General features: G+C 27.2%; 4 protein-coding genes across 4 annotated transcripts; all 4 read right to left on the reverse strand.

Moving 5' to 3' along the window:
* Positions 1-361: 361 nt before the first annotated feature.
* cgd3_4230 (hypothetical protein, signal peptide) lies at positions 362-2,038 on the reverse strand (the record flags this gene model as incomplete). The annotated part of the gene is made up of 1 exon (XM_626966.1): positions 362-2,038. One exon carries the CDS (start codon positions 2,036-2,038, stop codon positions 362-364), a length of 1,677 nt encoding a protein of 558 aa, XP_626966.1.
* Positions 2,039-2,345: 307 nt separating this feature from the next.
* On the reverse strand, positions 2,346-5,687 carry cgd3_4240 (insulinase like peptidase; the record flags this gene model as incomplete). The annotated part of the gene is made up of 1 exon (XM_626967.1): positions 2,346-5,687. A coding segment is annotated over one exon (3,342 nt), but the record flags the coding sequence as incomplete, so codon positions are not given.
* A 524-nt stretch (positions 5,688-6,211) lies between these two features.
* On the reverse strand, positions 6,212-9,808 carry cgd3_4250 (secreted insulinase like peptidase, signal peptide; the record flags this gene model as incomplete). Its single annotated transcript, XM_626968.1, has 1 exon — positions 6,212-9,808. One exon carries the CDS (start codon positions 9,806-9,808, stop codon positions 6,212-6,214), a length of 3,597 nt encoding a protein of 1,198 aa, XP_626968.1.
* Positions 9,809-10,196: 388 nt separating this feature from the next.
* On the reverse strand, positions 10,197-13,715 carry cgd3_4260 (peptidase'insulinase like peptidase'; the record flags this gene model as incomplete). Its single annotated transcript, XM_626969.1, has 1 exon — positions 10,197-13,715. One exon carries the CDS (start codon positions 13,713-13,715, stop codon positions 10,197-10,199), a length of 3,519 nt encoding a protein of 1,172 aa, XP_626969.1.
* Positions 13,716-13,810: the final 95 nt, after the last annotated feature.

Consider the following 13,810-nt stretch of genomic DNA (forward strand, 5'->3'; position numbering starts at 1 on the left):
GATCATCAAATGAAATTTCTTAATTAGTTGGTCTGTTTATTTTTTTTTTTTTTTTTTTATTAATGTTTCAGTTTCATTATACAAAAATCCAGTTTTTTTTCTAGCGCCAAAAAATTTAGACATTGTTAAATATTGCATATCCCATCAAAATATTATTTAATTTGACCCCATTATTCTTAATTGCTCGCCAACTAATAGACGTTAAATACATGGGTTTTATGAATTATGTAAATTTTGTTCTTAAATATTACATTTTGATATATTAATCCCTCTTTATCTTTATTATTATTTAAGTAAAGGTTATTTTCTCTATTGAGATTATTTTAGATTTTTCCAGATGACATTTGAATTAATACGTAAGCTAGTTAGTTCTGCAGTACTTCCATTGAAGATACCTAGTTAGTGAAGATGGAATACTGTTATACACGTATTTGGTACTGAAATAATAGTCCTCCTTTTCCACCAAGTATTTAATTCCGAGCTTAGGCAGCAAGTCTCTACGTATTAGATATGAAATCGAGTATAATTTTCGAATAAAATGCCAGTATCTATCCTCATTCATCTTAGCATTTAAATTCAATATGTCTACACCTTTAATAGATATAGGCTCATTGCTGTATATTATTATAACCATATTGTCAATACCTAAACTTTTGATCAAAATGCTTTCAAATTGTGAGTCAAATTCTTCTGAACTCAATATGTTATTGTTCCTTGAGTTTCTTGAATTTGAATTGGAAGCATTTAATATTTGAAGCCAGACCTCAATCACATTAGTAAGGTTAAATTTAAGTAATTCTTCTCTTGAATTTAAAGGCCTATTAGAGATAAAGTTCAGTAATAGATTTGTGTACAAATTCTCATTATTGCTTTCAAACTCGTAACTATACTCTAAAATCCACTTTTGATTTGTAAATAAGCTATCAATCAGTGTATTTTTAGTCAAAACTTTATCCAAAAATTTAGCAACTTCAGAAGTTCTTTTTCTTAATTGATCTAGCATTGGGAACATAAGAGTAACTTTGTTATTTACTCTATTGCTGTTTATTTGGAGAATTCCTCCTGCCAATTCTGAAAAAGGGTTTATTTTTGTTAAAAATTTTAAATGGTCGAAACTTATCATTGAATTGTGTATTTTCCTAAATGAATTCCGGATTACACGCTCTAATTTGTGCATATTAATTCTTTCTTTATTTAAGAATATCTCCATTTTTTTAATTCTTCTTTTAAAGTAGTGCCCATATTTATAAGCAAAGCTCCTCGCATTCTTAATATTAGAACATATTTTCAAATCCCCATAAATATCCCTAAAACCTTCAGGTTGGAAATAATTCCCCTTAAATTTGTCATTTAATACAGTCAAAAAAAGATTCCTCATATAGTTATCAGGCATAAAATATCTGTTTCCATTTTCTTGAAGATCTATAAGATAATTCTCAACAATATTGCTTGAGTTTATGATGTGTTTACTGAAGAATGCTGTAATATAATTAAGAATCAATTCAATTTCCTTTAAGCTGGACTTCTCAGACTTGAAAAAGTATTTTGTTCCTCCAAAATAAATATGTTTCTCTGGCATTATAAAGCTTGCTCTGGAAATGTAACTTTGAAAAATTTGTCTAAGATGGCTCCGAAAATGCCAACCAAGCATTAACAAACAACGATCAGAACTTGAAATTGAATTATAATATAAAGGGTTTAATTGATTACCAAATTCTACATCCAAAACTATTCTAGGAAAATTGATATTTTTTTTTGAAACAATCCTGATCTTAATATCTCCAACTATGAGCTCATTTAAATTGGGGTTATGTCTCTTTCTTTTTAACATACTGAATAAGCTACTTAATCTTTCCTCTGAAATAAATTCCTCTCTTTCTCCCTCCATTCTTTCTTGCTGACCAAACTCCATTAAGTTTAGTTCGGTAGCATATTTTTGTTGTTTCTCCACTAGACTTTTGTTGCAGAATCCATGGATCAATAAAAGTATTATGCTTAATACTTGAAACCTTGTTTTTAGTTTATCTACTGATTTCATATTAAATTAACTTAGCTTAGTAAAATTAGAAAATTTGCTCATTTCAAACATTGTGCTCGCATTTTTGTAATAAATTATATCAATTTACAATCAAAATAATTAAAATAGCAATTTGTTAGAATTTAATTTAATAATTTACTATTAAAACAACATTAAGATAATTTAAAAGAAATAATTATAAATAAATCCTTTTCTATTATGAAAAAATTAACATTACACTAAATTAGAATAATATTATTCATCTGTGTTATATAATCAAAGCAGAAGATTTCTTCAAATAAATACAAATACGTAATTCTTAGACATATTAATTGAAAATCCTATGTTGAATATAATATGATTTGACTTTGTAAATTTCAAAAAGCTCCATTGGTTTTTTGATTTTGGTGAAACCAGGAGGAACAAACTTTTTACATATTTTTTTATCTGAAGCACTTGCGTTTTCTGAAATACAAACGGTAATTAATATTGGAACGTTTTTAAGCGAATTAGAAAACCAGCTCTGGAATTGAATAAAATCTAAAGATCGGAGACTTGCTAAAACTTCCTCTCTCAATTTATAGTTAAATGATCTATTAAAGCTGTTTGTAATAAATGAATTCACTTCCATAAATATCGAGTCCATTTGTTCTAAACACTCTATCTTTTCCAAAAGAGCAACTCTAAAAAGCTCCTCACTTAGAATAGTTGGCGACAATTCTTTTAAACATTCTAGCAACGTGTAGATAGTACTCGTAATAGTATGATTATCTGTTTGAATGACAAATGAGTAAGAAAGAGTCTTTTCAGATACTTCACAAACTTCAGAGTTAAATTCATAAGCAATTTGTTTTTTTTGTCTTACATTTTCAAAAAGTATGTCAAAAAATACTTGATTGATAATTTGAAGTTTGAAAAATGTTATTGGACTTTCTCTTTTAAAGAAAACAGAAAGTCTGATCAAATTATGTTTGCTCTTTATGCTTTTTGTCAAATAATAAATCTTATTTTTATTTGGAGGTATTGAAAATAAGTCAATCATATCAAAACCATTACATTGGGTTTTCTTTCTTTTATATATATTAGAGTTTTCATTTTGTGTAAAGAAAATTTTGTGATAATATGGCTTAAGATAATTATCATTATTCGGATTATCTTTGACATAAAACAGAGGTTTGTCAATTTCAGAAAACTTGAAATTCTTTAAATTCAAAATAAAACCATCTAATACTGCTTTAAGGATATTTGCAGGAGTATCTCCGACAAAGATTCCTTCAAAAATACAAATTCTTCTAAACAAATCTGAAAATTTAATGAACTCAGTAATTTTAACCTTATTAACTAAATTAATAAACTTTTTTGTGTTTATAAATCCCATATTTAAAACTTCATGTTCAGCTTCTCCAATCAAATCCTTATACAAAAGCTGGCTTTCAATAAGAAGCAATTTTCCTATTGTATTCTTTTTAATAAATTCAAACTCTTCACTTTTTATCTTCAAAATATTCTTCAATGTATGAGATAATTCATCTGTAAATTTGGAAAGACTTTCAAACTTTCCATACAAATAATATTCTATTCCTATAGCATAATTCGGAAATGGGCTACGAAATGTAGGGTAAATTTGTGCGGAAATTCCTTCTTTAGATAGTCTTTCAAAGTTTAAATTTATTTTCAGTTTAATTAATTCAGAAAGCAATTGTATTAAAACACAAGAGTGGTACCCATCTTTAATATAAAAGCCACTTTCAGAAAACTGATCAAATGACTTTTTCCCAAACAACGGAGGAATCAACAATCTCAAAATAAAAAATGAATCAGGAAAAATATTCTTTGGAACATTCATATAAAACATTCCTCTCCAAATACTTGAAATCTTTAGATTTCTAGAAAACACAAAGTCTTTTTCTTTAGAAAGTTTGAGTTTTTCAAATTCATATGCAATATCAAACAATAAAGGAGGTTTAAGGTTAGTCTTTATTTGGCTATTTTTTATTTTTGATGATTCAAGCATATTTATTGTTTGCATTGGTAAAGGAACATTACTAAAATCGATCCCAGATTCTATTTTAATTTCCGAAATCGATTGAAGAAACTTATTTGTAAAATCCCAAATAGAATAATTTGTATTAAAATATTTCTCTGACAATAAATATTTGTTTTCTATATTTCTAATGCGACCAGAGAGTATAATAGTTGAAATGTAATCTTTAAAGTTATATTTTTTATTTATATAATCCTTGTGGTTTGATTTTTGGATAATTTCTTGTTTAATTAAGGTACCCAGATCAAAATTGGAGTCTATAATAATTGTTACCATATTTTCAACATTCAAATAACTCATAAAGTCTTCAAAAACTTGTTGTGAAAATTGAGGTGCAGAATAAATAGCAGAAAATAACTTTTCTGGAGTACCTTTTGTTAAATAATATACCTTAAGTAATTCTAATATTTGTATCGATGGTAGAGTGTCTTCTATTTTAAGAAAGTTAAGATAATCTTTATTCGCAATCCTTTGAATATATTCATCAATCAATTCTGTCTTTTTGATAATCTGAAATGCTGAAAATAGAGATAGAATAATTTCTCTAATATTAAAAACTCCTTCTTTAGTAAGAAATAGGTAAAATGTAATATAAGAAAATCCCAATTGAGAATAAGTTTCATTCAATGATATTTTATGGCAAAGATTTTTTTGAATTATATCGTTAAGTAGTCCTTCTCCTGATTTTGGACAAAGGAAAAAAGATAGATATTGAGAAAAAATCCTTGATAGTCCGTACTCTTTTTTAGGCAATGAAAACATAAGCATTAACTGACTCGCATTTATATTTAAGTGGATTTTTACCAATTTCTTTGAAATTCCCAAATATGGAAGCTCTGGGAACAATGATAAAGATTCTGGTTTTGGAGATAGTCTTGAACAAGATCTAACATTTGAAAAATATTTATATGAGATTTTGGATAATTCTTGAATAGAAATATTACTCAAAATAAATAATACCATATTTTTAGAGCCATAGTATTCCTCAAAAAAGCGAATAGTTCTTTCTCTAAGTGAAATTCCGTTTTTTTCAGGTATTTTCTTCAAAGTTTTTGAATTACCATAGAAAAACTTACTGTAAATATGGGTTTCATCTGCAATCTGTTTCAATACATGTTCCAGTAACGTATAAAAGTTATTTGTTTTAGATAGGAATTCATTTTCTACAATATTTATTTCATTTTGAAGGTATTCTTCAGAAAATAAAGGGGATTTGAAAAATTCGCAGAACCTCTCTAATGCTGGTTCCAAGAATTGATTTGGAATAAAAAATGAGTAATGAGTCATTAAAATGTCTGTAGATGCATTTGTAGCTCCACCATAAGTTCTTACAAATTTACCAAACTCATTTTGTCCTGGAAATTTTTCTGTTCCCAAAAATACTGAATGCTCTAAAAAATGAGCTAATCCATCGATTTCAGATCCTTCATTAGCTGAACCAACTTTCACAACAAGGTTGACTGAGGTACTTGTTAATTTTTCACTTGAAATAAGAAATACTTCAAGACCAGTTTTCAGCCTTTCAAATTTGCATTTAAAACTAGATTCTTTTGGTTTAATAAATTCAGAGTCTTCAACTATTTCTAAATATTTGGAGCTATTTTCTTCAATTGCCATTTCTTTTTCTCAAATTAAAACTATAAACACGAACATATCTGTCAAATCAATTAGCTCAATTTATTACTAATAGGGAAATCAAATTTTAAGAATTATTTCAGAAATATAATGTTTCAAGGTTATCAATTTTCAATATTCATAATTTATTAAGCATTGGCGCCACATGCACCATTGCATACAATAGCAAAGTTAATTGAATGTATAAAAAAAGAATTTAGATTAAATAGTTTAATTCAAAGTGGCATTCAATAAAATACAAGTTATATAAACAAACGTAATAGCTAATGCGGATTTTCACATCCAGCTAATGCTAAAAAAAAATTTATGCTCTTATCAGTGCACATTAAGTACATACTATTGACACACTGGCTTTATTTGCTGACAGAGATGTAGCTGTTCATTCAATTGAATTCATGTTAAACAATTCAGGAGAAATGAATTTATTAAGTCAAACATGATAATAAAACTCATTTTACAAACAATTACTATTCCTTAATGAAACGCAGTGAATTAATAAAAAAGACATTGTGTTTTTAAGGGAGATTGTTAAGTTGTTTGTCAACTCTGGAATATGCCGGTTTGAATGTTTTAATTCCATGAAGTTTGAAAATATCGGTTGGATCACGTAAGTGCGTAAAACCATTTGGAACTATTGGTTGCGATTTATAAGACATTGAATATAATATATAAAATGCTGACTTGCGTACTTTTTCAAGGTTTGAAGTAAAATTCTCAAAAGTTAGTCGATCTAGGAGATTCACAACTGATCTGAACCTAGTGAAATCGAATCTTTTGTTGATGATTTCTTCAAATATATTTACGACTAAGGAATCCAAATAATGCCCTTCCTTCTTGTACTTTTTCAAAAGAGATTCTTTTATTGAATTGAACAGGTCTAGATTAAAAATTGAAGAGCCTGAAGAAATGAATGTATCTAGATAACTTAATAATAGTTCGTTTATTGCATTTGAGTCTTCTTTGCTTGATGAGCCCTCTATTGAGATTAAATATGAGCTTGAAGATATATGATAATTTTTTATATAAGTATTTATATTATTATTATTTTTTTGAAGGTAATTCAGTCTATTTTCTATAATAAGTTTAAGGTATTGAGTAAATATAAATGATTCTGGAGAGGCTTTATCAATATATATCCATAAAATTGAAACATTTACTTTATCATTTGTGTTTTCGTATAAGAAAAACTTCGAAATAGGTCTAATTGATGACATATCTAAAATCTGCAAATTCTTACATTCCTCTGAATTTGATTTAGAAACAGCTGAAGAGTAAAGCTTATAAAGTTTTGATTTAGAAAGCATTTCACTTTTAATAATTTTTGTTTTATTGGTAGTTTTTGTTTTATTGGTAGTTTTTATTCTATTAATAATTTTTGTTGTATTGGAAATCTTTGTTCTTTGATCATTATTTTTGGTCAAACTTTTCTTTCTCTTACTCAACGCAATCTTTCTGGTTTTAGCTCGTCTCGACCCGATTTTAGTTATCATACGCGAGTATCTTAATCTCATTGATACTCCCGACTTTCTTCCAGATTTAAAAATTAAAGTTTTTTTCTTTGGGGTTTCACCAATTAAATTTGAAAATAATCGACTCAGATACTTCTCCGCGTCTAATGGAGTTAGGTTTCCATAAATAACTCCAGAAATTTGGCTCTGTCTAATTATTGTTTGGAAAACTTCTCTAACTTCCTCAACTTTTAGAGTTTGTAATTCATTTAACACTGTTTCAGTTGAAATTAAATGATTAAGATTGATTTGATTTACCTTCTCAATAAAATTAGGACTCTTGGACTTTTCTACCTGGACTTTCCTTAAATAAGAAACAAAATCATGAAATATTTTTTCATCCAAATCAATATAGGAATTCAAATTAATTGAGAGATTTGATAAAAATTGAGAAAATGCATTTGGCACGCTTCCAAGTGATAATGATAATCCAAATGCATTAACTATTGAATCATATGGTAAATAGATTTTTGGAATAAAATCAATGCTATGATTTGCAAGATGTGAAGAAATATTTTCGGAAAAAGAAAGCAAAATCTCTTTAATAAAAAGTAATATGGTAGCAATACGGGTTGATCGAATAGATGCCATTTTCTTGTTTTCGAAGGGAAAAAAGAAGTTTATTGCTAAATAAATCTTGTGGGTTGGTACTATATGCGGAATGAAATAATAAAAATCTTGAAATTGCGGAAAATTTGTTGCTCTTTGTGAAGAGTCTGAAGATAGAAGATCACGAAGTTTCTTTGGAACAGCAAGCCTCTCAACAATATTGTATTTCTCAAGATTGTCTCTTGTTTTTGGATCTTTATCTTTATCGTATATCTTTAATTCTTGAGTTAAAGATTCTGGGAAATGTGAAATGTATTTTTTCAGACAAAAGTTTTGTTCTTCCAAAATGAATCTAAATTTATTGTTTGTTTTTATAACTTCTTTAAATTCTTTAGATAAAACATTTGTTAAAACAACATATCTAAATTTTTTATTTTGACTTAGGAATTCTTCATACTTGGTGCAATCCTTATTTAAAATACTTTGATCAAATAAGGTTAATTCACCAGTATCTTCGATTGTTTCCTTGTCACCCTTCAAGTTGAAGATGATAATCATATTTTGTGGATTAATTTCCATTAAGATTTGTCTATGTAGGTTAAGGTCGAAGTTGGAAAATTCATTAACCCCAAGAATAATAGACTTAAATGATGAGCTATTAAATTTAAAGTAGTTATTTAAAATTGAAAGGGAGTTCAAATTCGCAAAATATTTGTTTGAAGATTTAATTTCTTTAAGAATATTTTGGTTAGTTTTGTTGTAAATATTTATATCCAATTTCAAATCTTTAATCTTGTTTATTGATAGGAAGAATGCTCTAATAATGTTTTGAACGTTAAAAAGTCCATTGTTAGTTAGGTTAAAACTGAATTGAATATTTGAAAAGCCAGACATATCATTCGAAACATGACAATTCATGTTTTTAATATAATTTTTTTGTTTTAAAAATCTCATTAAAGTTCCTTCTTTATTTGCGCAGATATAATTATTAATGAAAAATATAGGACCTGATTTCATATATGGCTGTAGGTAGTTCTTCAAAGGGAAAAGCAGCATAAGAGTTTGATTTGATTCATCAATCCTATACATTATTTTACCAACAGAATAAGAAAGTGGATTAATTATAAGATTGTTTATTGATTTGTATTGTGTATTTATTGGCAGATTTTTGTTTATGATTCCATTAAAGTATTTTGCAACTAAATCTTGCATAACTTGTATTGGAAGGTTGCACTTCAAACTCAACATTAATCTGTTTGAACTATACTGCTCATTAAAAAACTTTATCAAGCTTTGTTTAACGTCAATTTTTTTTGACTGAGGAATTGTCTTTAGAGTATCCCTACTTCCAAACCTATCTCTGGTAAAAATACTCTTTGGATCAGAAAGAACTAAGTTAGTTGAAAAGATATTATAAGAGTGATTATCTAAAGTTGTTTTATTTTCCAATATATTGAGGGCCTTTTCCATGACTTCATCAGTAAAAACTGGACTTTTTAACATTTCAGAAACAAGCTTCAAAACATTTTCAAGTAAAACCATAGGTGTTGTAACGTGGAATAATGAATATGTTGAGTAGATTTGATAAGATAGTGACAAAGAATTATCAATACAAAAGTCGTAAAGTCCAGAACCAACGTCACTGTTCGAAGCAGAAAGCATGATATTCATCAAATAAAATCCTAAACCATGTAAATTTGATGGATCATGCATAGAGCCTACTCTATTCAATATTGAAGCCGTGCATTCGTCAACATTTGGAGCTGAATTCAAGATAACCTCAATGTCGTTATTTAATTTTAATAATTTGAATGACTGATCACTGATTGGCTTCATTGAAGAAGTATAAACCAAACTTTCGTAATTGAAATTAGGATTGTCATTCTTTTCTTCTTCCTTCTCAGAAACAACATTATTGGAATCGGATACTTTATTATCTTCAAAACTTAGATTTGTAAAACAAATGGAATAAAGCTCATCATTTAATGTCTGTTGAAAATAACTAATAAAAAAGAGGGGAAGAAGAACAATAATCAAACGCAACGAATAGACCATATTTTATTTATTTAGGAGATTAAAAAGTAATGACAAGTAATATTATCGCCTTTAAAACATTAAGGCGCGCGACAAGTTGGAAAATAAAAGATAAGTTCTCGAAAATACAAAATATTCTCAAAAACTATCTTGTTTTACTACATATTCTAAATCTATAAAGTTGTATGGACTCTAACCTCAGGGTATGTATTCATACACTTTAATGATCTGAAATATTGAGTTAGTTTTAATATAAATTCGTATTAGAGAAAGTATACAAGAAAAAAAAATTTATTTTTTACATTACAGATAAAAATAGTGAATAAGTAGCTTCCGCATTAGGCTATCATAATTCTAAACAAAAAGTAAGAAAAAATACGATATATCTTGGATATTAGAACAATAAACTTTATATTGCATTAAAAACATTCCACTGGTTATATGTTCTAATATTTTCAATACTGAACAAAGAATCAGATGGAGTGAGTTTCGTGAAATTTTGAGGAACAAAGTTAGATAAAGTATCTAAAACACTTTTTTCCTCAGAAATAGGTGATTGAATTGCAAACATGAAAAGAACAGAATTATCATAAATCTGCTTAAACCAATCAAGGAAATATTGATATGTAAGTTTTTCTGCATATTCAATGTAATTTTTCTTCCAATCAAAGTCATAAGTCTTAGTTGTTATTTCACGAGAAAAATATGAAAATAACCCTTTAATATTTACAATTTTTTCCTTCAAAGTTTCAATAAATGATTCTTTAGCTACATTAAATAGTGTTTCAGTAATTTTGTTAGAATCTGGATAAAACCAATCGTCCCAAAATTCAAGCACATTGTTAGCTAATGTTTCTATATTTTTATTGGAAGAAACAACATTAAAGTTGATTCCATATATATGATCAACAATAATATCGTATTTCGCACTTACTACATATCCAAGCTGCTTTTTCGTACGAATTTCCGTAAAGAATTCTTCTGAAATGATTGAAATCAAAATATTTGTGAGAATATAATTCTTCATATAATCGTACCCTATTGAAACTCTCAAAAAAATTGCACTGTTAACTGAGATTTTTGATTTTGAAAGATAATAAGAGTAAATTTTAGTACCTTTTTTCAAAGATAGTGGATCCAATTTTTGGAAATCCCTTATTGAGTTAGACATTGGTAAAGGTGGAGAAGGTCTCAAATGTTCTTGAACATTTAGATAATCTTGATCTTCGTGATCCATACTTATAAAAATACCAGTAATAGAAGAATAAAGTAATCTAAGAAGTTTTACAGATTTATTTACCCCGGTAGATAAAATTGAAAGTAAATTATAATTTGAAATTACACTTGAATTTCCATTTTCTAATGAAGATGTAGTCGAAATTGCATTAACTATGTTAATAGATTGCAATGGATTTAAATTTCCAAGTATAAATCCTTCCAGTTTGTAATTATTTAAATAAAATTCTGAAAATTTAATAAATTCTTCAAAATTTATAGTTTCAAGTCGAGATAATCGGGTTTCAAGAGAATAGTCTTGATTAAAAAATAGTTTATTATTCATTTCAATTAGTTCAGAATAAATTGTTGGATTTAAAATATGGCCTTTAAAGTCAATTAAAAATTTCTCTTTTTGCAATTCAAAGTCATTATTTGTAATATATGTTGAAAAATTTTGAATAAAAGATTTTAATTCAGAAGTAATTTCTTCAATGTGATCTGAAAACCCAAATGTTGTTAATATTAATTGGTTTGTTCTACTAGAATCATTTATAAACCTTACATCATCCTGTTCAATTGAATATGTTGCAGATAAAATTTCAAAGAAATTTCTTGTTAAAACAAGTCCAAATATATGCAAGAAAAGCATGAAAAGTAAATTAAATGTAACTGTATCTGTTGAAAATTCTGAAAAATTATCAGTTATTTTATCCAAAGGGAAAATGAATCTAAATTGAATTATTGATTTTGGCGAAACAATACTCTTATTAGGATAATAAAAAAAATTATTATATTTTCCCATTTCATGATTGTTGATTTTGAAAGAACTATTTTTATATTGAACTTGATACTTTTTAATTACTTCAGAAAGTCTTAATGGAACCTTTTCATCACTTACATTGTTTAAATTATCAGAAAAATCATTTGGTATGTAAGGATTTAAAGTAGGTAGAGATTGTCCATATTTTTCAATTGAAAAATTCTGAGTGATATTAGAAAGTAATAATAACAGACAAGAGCTTAATGTATTTGTAAAGAATTTGGCTTTAGAAAACTTTTCAATTCGAATATCATCCAATACAATATTTGAATAAATTAAGTCTTCAATTCCATATTTTGAATGATTATAATTAACGGTTTCAAATTCCGTAAAAGAAATAGAGTTACAAGACTTATTGAAATTATTTTGATTCATATTAATTAAATCTTCAATATCAGGCCGTTCCAAAGTTATAATTAGATTTTCTGGTGTTAATTGAGAATTAATTTCCTTATATATATTCGGATCAAATTCATCCATATAGTAGTCTGAATAAAGAACATCTTCAGGCTTGCATTCGTGTTTAATGTAGTATGTGACAATTTCTTCACTTTGATCAGAAGTTGAGGTAGGATCTTCATATTTGAAGCTTATATCAATTAAATTCTTCCATTCATCATAGATTTCTTTAGAAAATTCATTGTTAGATGCAAATTTTATTACAGAGAAAAATGATAATAAAATATATCCAATATTTTTCTCTCCATCAATTGTAAGTTCGAAACCAATAACTGCATTTGTAAAGCCCAAGTTATCATCAATTATTGAGAAATCCATATTTAATATCAATTTTTTTGATTTTAAATGATGGCCCAAACTCCCAGGTCTGTCGAAACTAATAAGTTTATCAATATACATAGTTCTAACTTTATTCTTGTGTTGAACCATATACTCTTTCATTGGGAATATTAATTTCAAAATTCTTGAATCATCCAAGGTCTCAATAACTACCAGTTGGTTAATCATTGTATTAAATGGGTTTAAATTACCGTTTTGAATTGGCGTTTTGATTGAATTTACTGGTAAATTTTTATTTTCAATATTAGAAAAGTACTTGTAAGCAAATTGGGTTAATTCATCCAATGTATGATTACTCGCTAAGGCCAAAACCATTCTATTAGAACTATATTCTTTTTGATAAAATTTAATAACTTCATCTCGAAGGTTAATTCCCTGAGATTCTGGTATTGTTTTTAAAGTTTCTATATTACCGTATGAAAATCTACCAAAAAGACTCCTTTTATCTGATAGCTCGTGAGTCACATGATTAAAACGAAAGAATAGTGAATCTTTTCGGAAGTTAAATTCGTTTTCTATTGACATAAGCTCTTTTTCGACGTAATTTTCATCAAACAAAGGTGATTTAAAAAATTCAGAAAACATCGAAAGTGCGGCTTCAAAAGAAGACGAGTCAATACTAAACAAGTATGATGTACTGGTATCTTCTGTATAGGCATTTGTATAACCGTTATGCAATGAAATCAATTTATTAAACCCATCTAATTCGGGATATTTTTCAGTATTAATAAATAGTAAATGTTCCAGATAATGAGCCAAGCCAGGAAAAGAATCAGGCTCCATATAACTTCCTACCTTGACAGCAATATTAGCAGATGAGACTTTTGTATCATTATGAGAAACTAAAAAGACTTCAAGTTCATTTTTCAACTTAATATATCTAAACTGTTTATCTGATTTTGCTGGCTTAATAAATTTCTCGTCATCTATGATCCGAATAAAGTTGGGATTCACATATCTACCTTCAAAGCTAGCATTTTTACTTTTTAATAATGAAATACATACTCCGACTATCAATGGCGAGTTAAATTCAAAATATGAAAATAAAGTCAACAAAATCAAAGAATAGATGATTATATAGTCTTTCAACATTTTAGCTATTTCAAAAAAGAATAAAATCTAATGTCAAAAAAATGCGCTAAAATTTATGGAAAATATCAAGAAAATCCAGTTTTTGCTAAATTTTG

Source organism: Cryptosporidium parvum, chromosome 3 (assembly GCF_000165345.1).
Source record: "Cryptosporidium parvum Iowa II chromosome 3, whole genome shotgun sequence".
NCBI classification, from domain to species: Eukaryota; Apicomplexa; class Conoidasida; order Eucoccidiorida; family Cryptosporidiidae; genus Cryptosporidium; species Cryptosporidium parvum.